The following is an 18,980-nucleotide window of genomic DNA, read 5'->3' as shown; positions in this document are numbered from 1 at the left end:
CCGTTCGCAGTAAACATTCCTGTGCCCTTGCTGTATTCACGATAAAGTTATCTTTTGACTAAGCGCGCGAGCACGTTCTCCCAGCGGTCCGCTCCATGATAAAGAACGACCGAATTAAAGGAGGAGCAAACGAGATCCCCAAGCACGCGAAACCGCAGTCCGATCGCCAACCCTCGCGGCATCCTAGTTTCCAGCTTTCTTCACGGCCAAGGTACGGTCCTTTTCCTACCTGTGTAGCCATTTCTTTCACAAGATAGACTCAGGGAAAGGTTTAGATCTAGGTCATGTAGAAGAAGGCCGTCCGTTGCCCGTGGGATTCGGACACCTACCAGCGGCCCCGTTGGATGGGCGCTGTCTGGGAAACGTGTCGTCCGTTCACGGGCCTTGAGATGGTTTCGGCCGCCGGTCTGTACAGTGGCCGACTTTGTCGACGGTGACCGATCGAACGGGCCTTTGGAGTGGGTAGGTGCCGAACAGGATTCGAGCGGAACGACTCCGCTGGAAACGTGCTTTTGGACGGACGCAAACGAGGCGGACTGTATCTGCGACAGCTGTTGCGTCCGGGTGTTTAGTTTCCGCTCCGCTTGTACTTTGAACGGGCTAGAATCCAAACACTCCCCCCTACATGACCTTCTACTACACATAACGTGCAAGTATCAATCATCCCTGGTGCATGATATTGTCGAGTTGATTGCATGTACGTCTTTGAAGTTGCGTATGTAAATTATTTTCACCATGTGAGATGGTGCTTTTTAAGCCATGATCTCGATTCAGGAAGGATCATCGGATTTATTGTGGATTATTATCATATTGGAGAGATTCACATAGGGTATAGGAGCAATATCGATGATATTCAATATCGGCTTCTGGATTCTAACTTTTAGAGAACATAAGGTTTATATATATTCATTTGAAATTTTTTTCTCAGATAATTAACTTGGGATAACTTTTCTGGTTCTACAGCTTGATAGTCAATTAATAAGTTCATCTAGCTCCAAATAACCTCATTTTGAAATCATTCAGGTCTCTGAAATATCTGGCCTAATCAAATTTTGTCGTTTTTCAAAATTTTTGATGTGATCGAATCTTCTATAGAAGATAAAGTTGATACCGATATCAAGATATAACTTTTTATTTTAGTTTTTTTGTGAATATTTCTACCAGCAACTATTGTTTTGAAAGTTTTTATCGTTTTTTATTAGAAGAGATGTTCTACGTGAGTAAGGGGACTTGAAGCTCAACGGTATAAATAGATGAGTTATGATCAGTTTTATATTATTTAATAAAATCCAAAAGGGCCTAGAGCCGAGCAATTTTTTATTTTATTTTTTTATTTTTGAGAACTTATAGTTAAGCAGGTTGAAAAATATTTTCTTTTATTATAAATTACCGCTACCGTACCAGATGATACTTTTTAAGCCAGAGTTCATTCTACTTCTGGATTGAACTAAGAGAGGTCCATTGCAGCAATCACGGCAATTTATGCATTGCATGATGGTTGTGTATTTTGCATAGCCCCACATGAGTGTAGAGATGCTCCATGTGTCATATGACAAGCAAGCAATCACATCCAGTATAGATACACCGACAGCCATTATTGCAAGATTGAAACTCCCAGTTCAATCTTTTTTTGGAGATAGAATGAGGGGAGTAAGTTGCTCCCTTCATTATATATTAGAAGTAGAGAATGAATTAGAGTATGCGTTTGTGGTTGAACGAAAATAGTGGGTTAAAAACATAAAACAGAAGCTGTCCCCCTCTATAGACTATGTTTGGATAGCTGATGAGTACATGTGGACATCCCATCGCCTACAGTGAAGGATTGAAATCTAACAATTACTAATGCCTCTTTGCCGATGACCTGCGAGTTTGCTGGACTCCCAGCTCAATCTTAAAGAGAAGGTGATCCAAACTCGCACTGCTCCTACCTAGTAAAATATTTTCAAATCTACATTACAGTATACAGTTGCCAAGTGTTTATGATATATAGCAAAGCACTCTGCTGTGAATATCACGTACAAGTAGACTGCGTCTGGATGATGAATAGCTAACCATCTCTTGAATATATTGTAACCATTAGTAATTATCCCCTGCCCAGCTAACCAATGAATAACTTTATTTGCCGTTAGTTTAATGTTCCTATGGTTAGAGGGATAAGGTTGTAGGAAAAAAAATGAATAAAAAAAAAAAAGAAGGGGATAGAGAGTTTTGGATGATTAAAATTATTTCACCCTCTCTTTTGAAATAATTTTTTCTACTATACTTTTTTTCCGTCTTTCAGTGAATAAATTTGATCACCATTAATTTTGAGTGGTATTTAGCTGATTAATCAGATTAACTTTTTGTTATCTATCCTTGACCAACATCCAGATGTAATCAATAATTTTACATGAGTATGAACTCTCTCTCTCTCGGCACTATAATTCGCATGTAATGTATACTTGAATCACAAGTGCTCGACCCATGAAGTCTAGTTCCTCACTCTGCAACAATGTTGTCAACTCACATTGCAGCAATCGTGCTCGCTGTAAATCGAGTCTCTGTTGCATGTAGTTACATCGAAACTTCTACATCTGTTGATCATCATAAGAAAAAAAATCTAGATCTGATAGAAATAGATAAAAATATAAAATTTATTTATAATGTGCTTTCCACGTGCCCAGCCTTAGTTTCACCGAATGAGGCATATGGTTTTTAATTACCAGGACACGTCCGCAACCTACCTGTCACGCAAGATAGGTCCTCTAAGTAGCAAGAATAATGGAATATTATTTCGTAGAGCTTTCTAGCATATCTACGAGGCAAGGCGGTCTTCCACATTCTACGTGATTACACTAGAATCAGGAGCTAGTTAACGCCTATTTTAAGATGGAAGCCCCTAACTTTATACGAGTCGGTGGAACTTCTTGCATTTATTCAATAGAATTTGACGAGTGGAACTGCTTTCAGTTTTTTATGTTGACGTTTGCAAAAATTATATTAGACAACAAATTGGAGTGGGAATCCCCCATACCTCGCCGCGTATTACTGTATTGGTACCTGATAATAATTAATTGGTGATACGGAAACCAATTTGGATGACTTAATATTTCGCCTTGTTACGGAACTCCAGCCCACACGTCACATGCCACCTATTTTGTGTCAGATCTCCGAAGGGACCCGAGGTTTGACCGATAATTATTTTCAATGTTGGTCCGCGACGGAGTCATATTTTTCCCTTAGGCTTAATTATTTCAGTAGAAGTATTCCGTGACTCTCTTGTCTAGTTAAAGTGGCATTGTTCTCCGAAAAAAAAGGAGGAGTAGGCATGTAAACCGACGCACCAGCGGCATGTAAACTGACGCATCAGTATGGGTTTTTCTTTTTCTTTTTCTTTTTCATTTGGTAGTCTTTGCGGCTTTGTTAAATCTTCACACTTAGTTGTGTACAAAAATATCAAGATTTATGCATCTACTATTGGGAATCTTTGCAACCAATATGAAGAGATGAGAAGAGAATGGTTCATGCGGAAGAGTATTTTTGTTTCTTTTTAAAATATTAGATAAAAGGAAGATTCCTAAATTGGAGTTATCATCTGTGAGAGAGAAATTTGAGGCTCGTTTGGTTCATAAAAATTTGAGGGGGAAAAATATGATTCTTGAAAAGTAGAAAAGGCTTCTCTAATTTGATTGTAATTTTTAAAAAAGAGATATTAAAAAAAGATCCCATAAAAAAAAACTCACGGGAAAGATGAGTCTTTGAAATTCCCATTAATGAGAATTGGAGGTTTTTTTTTCCCACACATAACATTTTAATGCTAAAATATTGTTAACATTAATATTGATATTGATATAATATTAATATGCATTAATATTTTATATTATTATGATCTTATATTATATTATGTTAATATTATATTTATATTAATGTTTATATAAAATTTGAGAATAAAAAAATATGATCTTATATCTATTAAAAATATAATAGATATTTTATATTATTTTTTTAAAATAAATATATGTCAAAATTATTTTTTAATGTATCATATTTTAGGAATCTAATTTTTTTTAAAATAATAATTTAGAGATTTTTTTTTGGGTTTGGGTGAACCAAACGAGTCCATGGTATTATGTCTGATGTACGAAGAACGAGGAAGAGTGAAGGAAAACAGTAGGAGACAAGACGTTGAAGCATCCACGAAGCAAACCGTATTCATGTTGGCTAAATCTTGCTTTCCCAGAGAGAGAATATTAGGTAAGTCATCGTGTCGATTGCTGGTGAGTCGTGGCGTCGATGATGCCTTCCAGAGTATGCCATTCGAGGCAAGGTTAGGCATCTAGGTCCGTCACAATCTGAGCAGTAGAACCATCGGTGAGCATCCGTTTGACAGGTATCTACCATCTACGTAAATACGTTTGGACTCCCAAGGAATGCCTTCATTGTTAATCAGCATGGTGTATTTTCATTTATGAACCATCTCATTTTCTAAGGTTAATAAAACCGGGTGTCCTGCGATGGAATACTTGTTGGACTGTTTTAGAAAATTTGAAAATCCAGTCATAGTTTTTTTGAAATGTCGTCATATGCAAGCAAAGGGCTTTGTGCTAATATTCTCCCAGATCAGTCTGGACTCTGGAGGTACTCATGTTATTGGAGATAACCATCACTGCCTAATCAAACTCTTGTCCTAGCGACTTGGGACTCAGGATTCCTCTCTCTGCCATCATTATTTTTTTCCGGCTCTCGTGTTGTGCCATGCCATCTGTGCTGCTGAACAAACGGCTCTAATACATCATTTCTTTATGACTGTGGGGAGCCGTTACCGGTAGGTGTCGACCTAACGTTCACTATTTATGGATGCAGACGACTTGTAGAAGCTTCGAGGAAATTTCCTCCCTCCATTATCGCCCGTCTTTCCTTCCGTTTGGAAAGGGGCAGCCAGATATAGAAAGGAGCAACGCGGGAAGAGGAAAGAGAGAGAAAAGAGAGAGGAAACAGCGAAGAAGAAGAAGTCCCTTGCATTCGGTTCCCACCGTCTGTTAAATATCTTCCTCCAATCCGCCAGGTAAGCAGCTCCTATATAAAGGGAGGGCAGTTTTCCTCCTGCTGGTCTTTTCGAACCCTACTCTCTCTCTCTCTCTCTCTCTCGATTGATTCTTTGGAGATCGAGAGGGAACGATCGACCGCTGTTTGATGCTCAGTGGTAGCAGATCCACCGCGACGGTGTCATCTCTCCTGCGACAGCTATGGCCTTCCACCAGGCGGCGTCCCCCAACCGGTACATGCGGCAATGCGATGAGGAGTGCGGCCGCGAGCGTGGCAACCCTAGCGAGATCTGCTCCTCCTGCGGCCCCTTCGATATTCCTCCCAAGAATGCCCCCATAGAGCGGCTCCGGAGGTGGAGAGTACGTTCTTGATTTAATTTCTTTCCTTTTTTGTTTCTTTTTCGTTTCTTCTTTTTTTAGCATTGATTTCTTTGAACTGCATTAGAAGTCTTTTCTTTCTTACTTTCTTTTTTTTGTAGCGTTGATTTCTTTTGAACTGCATTACAAGTGCTTTCATATCAATACGCAAGTCGGATTTTTGGGTTTTTATTGTACGCAATCTGACGCGTCTGCAGTAAGGCGGTGGTTAATTTGGAATACTGCTGCTCTTTAATTCTTTCTATTTATAAGAATCTTTCCTCGTGTTTGTCCTTGGATTTTGGGCTTCAAACGCCAGAGAGGGGCACGAACTGGTTTGGAACAAGGAGGGAGGGGTTTAGGGGGAAGGCGAAAAGGAACAAGGAGAGGGAGGGAGGGCCAGCGTCCAATCGAAAGCCATGATGCTCTGCCTCTCGGGACCATAGAGTTTCCATAGGGCGGAGGTTAGAAGAGAGAGAGAGGGAGAGGAGGAGTTGGGGGGGGGGGGGGGGGGAAGGGAGGTGGTCGGCATACCTAGAACGGTCATCAGCGGGCGAGACAGGCGAGAGAAAGATGTGTGAGGGTGGCAAGAGCGTGATCTAATGGGAGAAGGAAAGGAAGAATCAAAGAAGCAAAGTTCTAAACTGAATTACAGGATGAACTGTGTTGGTAACCGAGCAATCCAGTTCGGTATGCCTCAAACTAGCCTGTTCGGCATGGTTTATTATTCCCTATACTAGACCATAATGAGCAACCTGAATACCATTTTAGTAAACCTGTCAAGTATGTAAGGCCTAATTCAAAACATCAATGGTTAACCTGATTGGCATGAACCTGACAAGGAAATCAACTCTAGATAGTGTAGTATCCTTAGAGAGAGTGAAGGTAAAAACCACATAACCTCACTCTGCACCACCACGATCACCTTCCCTGCCTGCATTGCCATGCTGCTTCTTGTTAAACCCTAACTTCATATCTCCAATCCTGCTCAATAAATGATGTTGGATGAGGAAAGCAATATGGAGGTTTGGAGAGGATTGGGGAGTGGTGGGACTGATGCTATGAATAGGGCAGCAACTTAGAGGAAGTGTTGCTGGAGGAGGAGTGAAAAAATGGGCTTGGGACAAGCTGTGGCTATAGCATGGAGATGGGAGTTTTAATATAGAAAAGTGGCTTGAAATTTTGGATTATGAGTTGGATAAAGGGCTATGGACTTAGGGAGTAATTTTAACTTTTTGTTATTACTTCATTTGCAAAAGGGCCCTTGTTTTTGTTTTTTAAATATTAACATTTTAGTTGGTCATGTCAACTTGACCGAATTAGTAAATAGGTGGTTTCAAGTCACTTTGGCCAACTTCCCAAGTTGACCAATTGAAACCTAATTTGCTTGATATACGGGGTTAGCAGCTGACACTATTGTGACTTGAACTGAATGTCATCTAATTTAAACCCTTTAACTTCACATGTGGGATATGGTTTGGCTCAAAATTCGTGTCAAAGATTGCCAAAATTTTTTGACATAACTTAAAGAATATCATGAACTTATCTTTTGCTTTCTTTAGACAAGCTAGGGTGAATAAGGCTAAATCTAAATACAGATAGTTTTGCTGAAGTATGTTCTCATGTAAATTAAATATAGGCATGAATAGCTGTTGAATATCGGTCATGCTCCAATTTCAACTTTGGTTCAATTGATCTGGACGGTGATGGAGATCTAACTTGGTGCTCTATCTAATGCTTTAGAACCCGAAATTCATGGATTAATCAGACATTTAAAACATGACTATTGGTATATAACTTATTTGTTTCCATTAGTTGAAGCCATATTTGGCTTTTTAAGATGCCACAATTTGGTTCTTGGTTGGAAATCACCTGTGAATTACATAGTGGCCCAGCACTACCGGACACTTTGGGACTATTGATGCTTCTTTGCATTCTTGGAGCGTCTTTTGTTGTAGGCTTGCTAGATGTATTATATCTCAAAGCCTTGATTTTTCTATTGAGTAGCCGAGCATATCGGACTAAATAACATGAGAGTAATCTACTTACATCATTTACCTTAGTAGTCATGAGTATTGTGATCAGATGGATATTTAATCAAAGAAAATTGTTATCTAGATCCTTACTCTCATACAACCTTGCCTAGTGCAAGGGAACAAGTACTAAATCAGTTTTCATTAAACAACCACATTAGAGGAAAATGAAGAGAAGGAACTTGTTAGATTGGCAACAGAGTGGTTATTCAAGAAGATTTTGGAGGAAGGTATTAGTTTCCGTGTTGGAATATGGAATAACAAAGAAGTGAGTCTCAAGTGATGTGAGGAAAAGAAACTGAGAAGCACCAGAAGTTAAAGTTCTTTGACTTGTTAAATAGGAAAAACAAAATTGGAAACAAATGTGACTACTAAAATTCAGGGATTTACTACTTGGGAATCTGGAGAACTGATTGACAATGTTTACACATTCAAGTCTTGTGTGTTTTTTGTTGCTTGTTCTACCTGAATTACCAACTTAAAAAGAGTTATTATATCTTACTATGTTGAGTACTTGCTTATTGAAATTGAAAATAACATGCCTACAAAAGATATACTTCATATATGCCAAATAATCTTATCATCTTTTGTTCACTATTAAAGTTCTTTATGATTGGTGAATGCTAGCTTTTAGATGTTAAAGCAAAAGGTTTATTGCTATTAGACAACTCATGCTTCGTGCATCATTTCAGACATCATTGCTGCTGCTGTAGTCCCATGTTATGAAATACGAAAACATGTTACTTTTGATAATATTACTGGTATATTTAAAAACACATTATATTGTGATACATAATTTAGCCCCATCTTTAGATCCATTGTCATAGCTCCATACATAGCAACTCATCTGAAGTAGATGGTAGATTGATGTTTTCGCAGACTTGAATGGTGGTGCATTTCTGTAATTTGTGGGGCATAACAATCTTTTGGTCCTGAACATACAATTATGTTTTTCATGACTCCTTGTGTAGCATGAAACTTATTTATCCAGACCTAGAAAGCAGTTCACTGTTATCTGTTACGTTGTGCTTGCTCATTATCCAAAAATATCTTCATCCTTTTTTACGTTACTTTGCTTGGACTTTTGGTTGTCATGCTTCCGATCCTAAATAATAGATGGACTTTTCATGCATGTTTGGTAGGTGATTAATGTTGGGTATTGGGTGTAATGATGTCAATTGCATATCTGCACACTGTGGTTGTGAGACCACATTGCATGAATACCTTCCGCATTTTTCCTTGTGCCTGCTCGGTGTGGAAATCAACCTTTTATGTGAAAGATTCTGCAAAAGATTTAATCATCATTATTTTGCACATAATAAAACTTAGATAGCCTATATGTATGCAAGTTTTTTTTTCACTGATTTGGTCATACAAAAATGGATTTGTTGAAGACTGCATGGTGAATACTTATAATAGATCAATCTGATGATGGGTTATCTGTTTCAGTTACATATATCTATTAAAACTCCGGCAGGACTGTACGTTTGTCACTAGTTCATCACACCTTTGTTGCTAAAATAAATCATGAGATGTTATTGATTGAAATTGGGGAGCACATATGGTTTCTCTTTTGGATGTCAATAACTTGCTTTTTAATGTATGGAGCAAAAAGGTATGGAAATATAATGAGTATTTTTTTTTTAAATTTATTCGTATGGTACAAAATGTTGGGGGTCCAGAAATATTTTTGGCTGCTTCTTTGGAAGAATAGATCAAGCTTCAATCGTGCATATGTTGATTTCACGTTACTTTTAATGATGTACTGGGGTAAACAGAAAAAGGGTTTTGATGTGTTGCATTTATCATGCATTGTATCTATCTTTCAATCAATCTAGCTCTATGTATGTATTCATGGAAATAGGATAGAATTATAATGCATTGAGCAACGTGCTCAAGTTGGTGCCATGTCTCTTCTACCTCTGATAAATTGCGCTGGGCAGCTTTAGCTACTTGGGTTCTTTGGGTCATTTAACCAATGCCACTATAGCAAGTTTTCTCTATGATGATTATGTCAACTTCCGCTGTGATGATGGCATGAGTTTAAAATGCTTGGAATTCCTCCATATAATTGCCCAACGTAATTCTTAGGGGCTATTCTTTTGTGGGTATCACCAACTTATTTATGTTCTCATATTTTTCAAGATGGATAAGTTACTTTTCTATGTATAGCATTTATCCATCAAATGGAAAAAAATCTTACCCACCTAGGGGGTGGCTAAATCATTTTTCCATCAATCGGAAAAATAACCTTTTTAATTCATTACTAATATATCCTTAATCTTATAATAATAATATAATATAATATATTATAATATAGTATATCATAATACTTATATAATATACTATATTATATTTTAATATAGCATATTATAATAAATTATTATAATATAAAATAATATACTATATTATTATAACATATTATAACAATATAATACTATATTAATAATAATATATTATTATATATTAATGTATCATAATGCATAACAATATAATAATATAACAATATATTATATTATATTATGATATATAATAATATAATATGTTTTATATATAATAATATATACTAATATAATATAATAAAGTATACTATATTATTATATATAGTAATATTATATTATATGTTATATTATATTAATATAAGATATTAATATAATATAATATAATATTATAGCATATTATAATATATTTTAATAGTATAATAATATATTTAATAATATAATAATAATAAATAACAATAAAATAATAAAATATATTAATATATGATAATATATAATAACATTTATGTAATAAAGGGTATTATGGGAAGTATGGATAGATCTTAGCAACTTATCCAGGAAATTAGTAATACAAAAGAACATGGATAACTGATTTTCGAGCTATTTTTCAATTCAGAAAAGAACATGAGTAAATTATTTTTTTGTCTAAATGTTGCCTAAAAAATATTTATCTAAAATAATACAGATTCCTGGGTAAAATTTTTTATCCTCAAACGAATGGGCCCTTAAGCATAACTGAAGGTGCCCTGTGAGGCCGTGGGAGTAATTGCAACTTGCTTTGCCAAATGCAATATAGCTTAACTCATGTAAGTATTTATATATGTATTTATATATGCATGCATTTGATAAATGGTTACTACTTACTAACTATACATCTGCCTTCACTGAAGCTTATTTATCAAGGAAAATGAAATCATGATAGCTCGAACCAAGGGATGATATGAGAGAGTTGCAGGTAATATATCTTGCTGATGCAAAAGAACAGGTGGACCGTAAAAACTGAGAACCTTCACCATGATAATGATTTGCAGCTTTAAAATGCTTAGAAACAGATTATCATTGTTTTGGAGGTTTCTGACCTATACATTAATTGGTTTGCAAAAAGTCACTGACATGCGAGGAGTGGTAAGGTGGGAAGATATGGCTGCTTCATATCCATAACAAATCCATGACATCCTTGAGTTACTGTTTTTCCTGAAAGTCATGCACTTTCCAGGCATGGTTTTATACTTGTTCTGTCAGTAACTCTAGCTTGTATGTTTCTTCATAATGAGTTAGCCAAGGGTGCTGTTATCTTAGCATGACATGACAGTCTATCCATTTAACAAATATGTGTCCATCTCTCTCTCTCTTTCTCTCTCTGCCTGCCTGCCTCCCTCCCTCCTATTCTCCCACGTCATTAAGTACAATTCTGTGTTAATTATTTTCTTTGCTTGTCCATTAAACAGAGATATCTCATTGCTAGATTCTTTCTATTTTTGATATGTTAAACAGATTAATGTTTGAATAATCTTCACTTTTACAAAAATGGTTTTTGGTTTTTTATAGCACAAAATTGTTAGTATGTGGGTATTGGTTATTATCACACTTTGTCATTTTTTTTCCACAGCAAGCAGCACTCGTGTTGAATGCTTCTCGTAGGTTTAGATATACTCTGGATTTGAAGAAGGAGGAAGAAAAGGACCAAATACGGAGAAAGATTCGTGCACATGCTCAAGTCATAAGGGTATCAGTTTCAGCCGCATCTTGACATAGCTTTGTTATGGTATTGACATTTTTATTTGCTCATCCTATTTCTGACTTCTTCAGGCAGCATTTCTTTTCAAAGAGGCTGGGGAAAGGGAGCGCCTAGGTACTAAATATGCTCTAAATTGATTTGATGTATATTTGACTAATGCTTATATTTGTTATGTGTTTTTTTTGTACTTGTGTTGTTATTTGATCTTCTCTTCTTGATGGATAAAATAACACTATAGTTTATTACTTTACATCTGTCTTAATCTGACCAAGGTGATATTTGTCCAGATTTATACACATACATTGGTTCTTCTCTTTTTTGTTATTCTTTCTGGTTGAATTAAAACCTTTTAGTTTTGTCTGTTGCTTTTTTTTTGTTTTCTAGTTCTTATTGCTACACAAGACAAAGGGGTGTAGTTTGCAACTTACACAGGTTGCTTCACATTATGAGCTCACGAAAGCCAACTTAACTAATGTATTTTCCCATTCCAAATCCAATTTGTCTTAATTTAGATGTCGATTTGTTTAATCAAGACCTGATGCCTCTCCATATCTTCCAAGCCAATCACAATTCTCACTGCATTGGGACAGACATGTTTCTTAGCAGTTTTGAGTGGCAACTATACCATAGTATAGCATGAAAGCCTTTATGCCCAGCTTTTTGTGGCACCTGATGTCTCTTATTTTCCAATAGAAGTCCCCTTTCTAAGGGAATGGGAGAGTAAGAGTGTCACCTGCAGACATCCTACAGTTTTGAAGTTCTTCCTCTTAGGAGAGCAAAATAAGATAAGAACACCTCTCAAAATTTGGATTGCATTTATTAAGTTACACAAATAATCAAAAAATAATATTCCACCATGTGTAATCACAAAAATTCATACTTCTTCACTTGTATTCAAATGGCCATCTCTGTTACAACATAAGCTGGTTGATAGAGCATTTTATTTGGGTAAATAGAAAATTTTATTGTTTTATTAATTTTCTGTCCTGGACAGTATGTGAGTGTTATTCTGTATAATTAAATAAACTGCTACTGCTTGTGCAGATAATTGTTGTATGTCAAGTTGGTTTGAAAACTATTAAGAGTTCTATTGTTACAATAAAAGGTCAACATTGGGTTGGTCACTTTGTTGCTCCCCTAGTTCCAGCAAAATCCCACTAAATTATGCTCGGTGTTTTTGCTTGACCAAACCTGACTGTCCAAGTTCAATATGCATCAAGTCCAGCATCACCCAGGGCTGCATTTGTTTTTTTGTTTAACCTAGGGCAAGTCACACCCCTAATAAATATCTGCTGAACTTTTGGTTGCCCAATGTTATTCTTTTTCCAGATTTACATTTCACAATGACATGCATTATAAGCCTTTAATGAATGTTGTCCACTATTATCATACTCTGAGTTTGTATCTGTCCTAGGCACTCCAGGAAGCTTACCAAAAGCTCCAACTGATGGTTTTGGAATTGGAGAGGAGCAGCTTACTTTAATGACAAGGGATCATGATTATTCTGCTCTACAAGAGTATGGCGGGGCAAGTATCCGTTAAAATCTTAGGCTCATGCTAAGAAACCGTTATCTTCTTACCTATTACTGTAAGCATATTATCTTGCCATTGTGTTTAGGTTAAAGGGCTGGCAAATTTGTTAAAAACCAATTTAGACAAGGGAATTAGTGGTGATGATGCTGAATTATTACGTAGGAGGAATGCATTTGGGGTCAACACATATCCTCGAAAAAAAGGAAGAAGTTTTTTGGTATGTCTTACTTATGGTCAACTATCATTTTCACTCATTGCTTTGTAAGAAAAATTGTCCATAACATTTTATGTTCTGTTTGGTTTCATGTTTTAGATTTTTCTATGGGAAGCTTGCCAAGACTTAACCCTTGTCATTCTTATGGTAGCTGCAGTAATATCATTGGTATTGGGCATGAAGACAGAGGTGAGATTGACCGTACATTGCCATATTTTTTTTCCTGTCGAGACACTCTTGTACAATAGTTTGACGCATGGTACCTTTTTTCTTACAAGCATGTACATGTTACATAATAAGGTTATGTGAAATTATCTATGTTGCTGCTTCTGTTGCTCCTACTATTATTATTTTCTTTTACTTTCTGGGTTCCCCAGCCTTCCTGACATCTCTATTAAGTGCTAGTGCATTGTGTTTAGTTAAATTCTAGTTAGTATACAGCTTTTGGAGGACCTCAAAACCCTTATCTATCCAAAACTTCTATCCTTTAAATAATTATTTAAACTATGGCAAATTTGAATTTATGCTGACTCTTGCATCTTGATTTACTCATCACTCTCTTAAAAGTTCGTTGTGAAAACCTTTTGAGTGCAACGTCAACATCAACTAGTTGCATAAGATCTTGCTATTGGGGCAAGCGATTGCTGTGTTCCTTTAGGTGAAACATGGTTGGACAGTTATGATATTGAAATAAAATGGTTGCTTGCATAAACTCTTACTGAAATAGTGTATCCCTATATATTTTGGTCATATTGGAGATGGAAATATTTTATTAATTGGGGAATAGGGTCAGGGTTGTGGAAGCAGGGGGAGAATCCATATGTTCAGTATGTTGCCTAGCCATAGGCATGCTCTTGGTTGTTAGAACTGGGCATGAAATTTCCGTGGCCGTCAAGGTGAAGTTATTTGGTTTCTAGAAGGGAGAGAGGGACTTGTGATGCCAGCAATATGACTTATAAGCTTGACATCATTGTGGATTTAAGGGATGTGAGCAGAAGTATTATTGGGTTCAAAAGTGAATTTGAGGAGTTTGGGCAAAAATGTAAAAACAAAGTTGGCGCTATGGAATCCTGTGCTGTTAATTTTTTCACCATTTCTCCACAGATGGCTCATAAGTTAGACCATAAAAAGGGAAAATGCAGAATCTTTTGGTACCTAAGGGATGTGGTTTTATTGTATTTTATTTTTAAATTTGAGGACATGGTTTGCGGTACTGGTTTGTATCACTTTTTACTGGGTGTACCATACTATATTGGTGGTGAACTGATACTTGGCATAGGGGGCATATTGAGTGTTGGTACCACAAACCAACCCGTACAAACATGTATCAAAATGATACCGATATAGGTATCGAAACTGGTATGGCAAACCTAGTTTGAGATTTTCATCGTAAATTAAAACTGATTTGTTTGGGAATTTTGGCTTTCTTTTAAAGCATTCACAATTTCTTTCTGGATAGTTGATACAGTGGTCAAAAGCTGCCTTGTGCAAATCCTGTTATTATTACTTATTCCAAGTTTCAAGATCTGATGGGTTTGAGCCATTTTTTTGGGTTCACTTCTAATCTCATTCAGTGGCAGGAATTCTTGCTTGTCAACTTTAGCTTAGTTTGTTCAATTAGTCATGTGTGAGTGGATAATCTTCTATTGGGAATCAGTTTATAATTGTTCATGTTTATGTTTGAGTGCATTGTTGGCTATTCCATTATAATTCATTAAGGTGTGGTATTGTATTTGGATGTTGGCCTTGCATTTGAGAACATGAATGACTAGATTATTGGATGCCTAAATGATGGGATGCCATGGGTGTATTGCAGTTATACAATATCGTTGAAGCTTGAGATAGAACTTCAGAAGAAAATTATAGGAACAGTTATGGACCAAGATGTAGGTTCAGCTTAACATAAATTGGATGTTTATTTGGATGTGTAAATGCCATTTTGAATGTTTTATTTATAAAATAAGTACATTATTGGAGATTAAGTTGCAAGACTAAAAGTTACAGGGAAAATCATTTTTGATAGCTTAGGGATGCTTTGTGTGGATTTGGGGCTTGGTTACCATGAAGTGGGTGTAGGAGCAGATTTGGTTGTGGGTGGGCAGGAGTAGGTCACTTTTATTTTTTCTTTTTTATATTAAAAAAAAAAAGCAGACATGACGATGAGTTCCACTTGGTATATTATTAGTCGAGCTGAATGCTGTTGGGCTCTGTCAAGACATCCTCATCACATCATTTCTCATAATTCTTGCTTTCCGATTTATGGTGTGTGATGTGGTGAGAAATTAACAAGGACGATATATTCTTGGACAGTCCTGGGAAACTATGACCAAAGGAAGGTTAAGAAGACATTCTTTATTACATGCAAGAGTTTGGAGAAACTTGAATTTGTCTTAATGGCTGATAGTAGCTAAGCTGCTAAGGGTTGATATAAGTCTGATATCGATTGAAGAACATGTGGATGCATGTTTGTGACTCATGAGGTAAATGAACAGTGATGTTTAGCTTACAGTCATATACCAGAATTTTGGCATTGTTCTATGTTTTCAAATGGAGTTGTTGATATCTTACTCTTACTTTAACTATTTGATCCCCCACCCCACTATTTTTTAAGGTTAAACTTGATTAAGTTTACTGCCAATCTATCTAGAACAAACTTTAACAGTTTCTTCATTAAAAGTTGTTTTAGAACCATCATTCAGTTTTTGTTACCTTAACCCTTATCTTGTTCATATGGAGCATGCATAACCGTTTTATTTGCTCAACATGCACAAAGTTTGCATTTGTTGCTCCTAGCGTATGATGTAATATGAGGGCTTGCATGAGGCAAGTACTTAAATTGGGCATGTTGGTATGATGATTTGCACATGCATGTCTAGGGGATATCCTTATAGGGTTGTTATTCAAAATTGAAACCTTCTTGATGAATTGGGCTTGCATCTGACCGTGTGGTCCATATTGCATACTTCTGAATGTTTGAGGAGCAACCTCTGTTTGTAAATGGTTAGTGGCTATTTGTTACAGACAAAACAATCCTCGATGGCATGCCTACAATACTGATTTCTAGCCATTGATTAACCAAAGAAACCATCTTCCTTTGTTTCAGCTTATGAATGTGGATTGTATGGAAGATGTAAAAGGAGGGATGCAACTTGGGTGAGCTGATTTGTTTCAAAGATTAATCCTGACCCAACACCACCTTGATATGTTCCAACCCTTAACTAACCCGACCTGACCTTGTATTGGGATTTCTTGAAACCAACCCAACTCTACACCCTTAAGCTCAATTCATATCAGGTTGGGGTTAGTATTGGTTTAAATTGTGTTGGTTTAATCAGGTTAGCTAGGTTATATTTGTATAGGTAATATAAGATTGGAGAAAGATTTTAGGCAATTTTGTCAACTTAGGGTTTGTTTGGGTGCCTAGGATTTATAACCTTAGGATAAAATTCATGATAGGATGTGGGTTTTCATCCTATAGGATTGTACATAAAATCCTATTGGGAGAAAAATCCTTTGTAACAAACCTATCCTATTTTTGGATAACAAATTAGGATTTCCTTCCCCTCCCTCCTTTTTCTTTTAGCTCTTATTTTTAGCCTTTTCAGTGTTTCCAAAGATTTAGGATATTATATATGAATCAATGCTTACAATAAGTTATTAGAGTAGCATCCTTCATTAGTTCAACAACCCACGTTTTTTTCAAAGAGGCAAATAATGAAATTAATGGTATTAGAGCATAATGGTGTATTTCATTTTGTATTAAAATAACATTTTTATGAGAAAATGATCCAAGAAAAGTGCTATTCAGACCTTAACATATTGTCCCAAAAAGGGCACCATTATTTGCTAGAACCTTTCACATATCCACAAAATAAAGAATATCCTTCTGTAACCAGCTATCACAAAACCACCACACTCACTAATGTACAAAATAAATCAATATAGAAATCAATAAGAAAATAAGTTAAATAATAATTTGGATATTTTTAAAATCTAAAAATAATTCCATAAAAAAATAATGTTGATTTTTATATGATTTTTATATTTTTATTTGTTATTTGAATTTTTTTAATGATCATTAAATGCACCTTTTGCTGAGACTCTAAAAAGTAACATTAACTCTTTGCTTTGAATATGATACTTTTGGTTATTATGAATTTGGCAGTGGGGTTGCAGAACCTTGGGACCCATGAATAGCTCCTTTTATCGATGCTCACTCCCTCTCCTTCTGATCAGTCTCATATTCTTTTCCTATTATCCTTTTTCAAAACTGCGAAGGTGAACATTGAGGGGAGCTCCTACTTACCCAATCAAAATGACAGTGACCCAAAGGGAGGAAGATGGGGGCTTTTTCTGGATGGGATCCTTCTTGGCCACCACCTCTCTTCTTAGGCTGCTCCTCGTCGCCGTTGGAGGGCTCCTCGTCGGTCCAGGGGAAGCTAGGGGGCGGGGATTAGTCCTTTGGGTCCTTCTCTATGTAGCCGAGGCTGTTGTCATGGATGATGAAATGCGGGAGGCCCTTTGGCAACGGGCGACTAGGGCGGCGAAGTCCTCGGCGATGGTTTTGTCGATGGACTCCTCCATCTGGATCTAGAAACCGCCGTCGGCCTTCGGGCGGTGGTCGGAGGAGCTGTGAAAGGCCTTGAGGAACTCCAAGGGTGGCGGATGGGGCGGTGGCATCCACCTCCTTAGCTCGGGTTTTTGGTGGCTAGAGATGATGGGCTCCATTGTGTGTCGCTCTATCGTGCTTAGAAAACCTGTTGTAGGGTCGCAAAGGAAGGGCCCAATGATTGTAAGGGGAAAAAAAACCTTTTGGGAAGTTTTTTTTCCCCTATAGGGTCCTTCAGGTCCCACTATTTTGTTATTCTATGGTTCAACCACCAAATAAGGGACATGAATGGTAATAGATTCTTTATCCCTAGTTTACAAAGATCCTATTGGATTCGGCCCATTCCCATTGTTTCCAAATAGATCCTTAATATTTAGCATCTTGGGATCTCATTCAAGTGCATTTATGCACTTCTATAACATAACAGGGCCAAAGATATAGTTATATGAAACATACAAGCAAGATTTGTGGTATTGGGAACCATACTGGCACATTTTCGTTGGGTATGGCATGGTTGGTGCATTTGGTATGCACTCCATATAGAGACAGGCTTTCGACACTTTATATAGTACCACTAGAAACTGAGCAGTGGCTTGGTATTAGGTGGTACAAGGTGGTTCCACTCAATTCAAAATGGTGTGCAGTGGTATGACTTGTACCAAACCGAACCTTGGTACCGTAATGGTACCTTACTAGTCCTATACAATTAGTACAGCCATTACATGGCAAACCTTGCATACAAGTACATACAATATAAATATAAATATATTTATCATATTGGTTTTGGTTGAGTGGGTTTATAATTACCTAGGATCTCATCCAAAAAGCCCAAGCTAGAAAGTGTTATTTGGATTTCTTGGTCTTTTATAAGTATCCAACATCTCCTCAATGAATAATCGATGTGGGACTGAACATGCATATTAAGAGTCCTAAAATACTCTCCCCATTTTAAGCTCTGGCATCTTCACCAAACTAAGGTCCAAATCTAGTCAAATCCAATCACAAACACCACAATTGGCTTATTGTCCACCTCAAATGGACTTGTGTTACATTGTCCCTAATCCACATAGGTCAAGGGCCTGGTGTGCTCAAATGCCAATTGTTACAACGTAGGACCTCATCCAAAAAGCCTAGCTGAAAGGTGTTATTTTGGGTGAAAAATCAATGTGAGACTAAACACATGCTCGCACGGG

General features: G+C 36.7%; 1 protein-coding gene across 2 annotated transcripts in view; it reads left to right on the top strand.

Moving 5' to 3' along the window:
- The first annotated feature begins 57 nt into the window (after positions 1–57).
- Positions 58–18,980, top strand: part of LOC105039309 (calcium-transporting ATPase 5, plasma membrane-type) — a 56,979-nt gene continuing 38,056 nt past the window's right edge. Inside the window, exons 1-8 of one of the 2 annotated variants that reach the window (XM_073245653.1) lie at positions 58–211; positions 4,843–5,044; positions 5,190–5,384; positions 11,303–11,419; positions 11,503–11,545; positions 12,846–12,958; positions 13,050–13,181; positions 13,278–13,367. In XM_073245653.1, the coding sequence (XP_073101754.1) occupies positions 5,226–5,384; positions 11,303–11,419; positions 11,503–11,545; positions 12,846–12,958; positions 13,050–13,181; positions 13,278–13,367 (654 nt within the window). In that variant the 5' untranslated portion in view covers positions 58–211; positions 4,843–5,044; positions 5,190–5,225. The remainder of the gene's footprint in view (positions 212–4,842; positions 5,045–5,189; positions 5,385–11,302; positions 11,420–11,502; positions 11,546–12,845; positions 12,959–13,049; positions 13,182–13,277; positions 13,368–18,980) is intronic. The other variant, XM_029262781.2, reaches the window with a different exon arrangement.

The sequence above is a fragment of the Elaeis guineensis genome, chromosome 1, assembly GCF_000442705.2.
Source record: "Elaeis guineensis isolate ETL-2024a chromosome 1, EG11, whole genome shotgun sequence".
Lineage (NCBI taxonomy): Eukaryota > Viridiplantae > Streptophyta > Magnoliopsida > Arecales > Arecaceae > Elaeis > Elaeis guineensis.
This window is presented reverse-complemented; position numbering and strand designations above follow the sequence as displayed.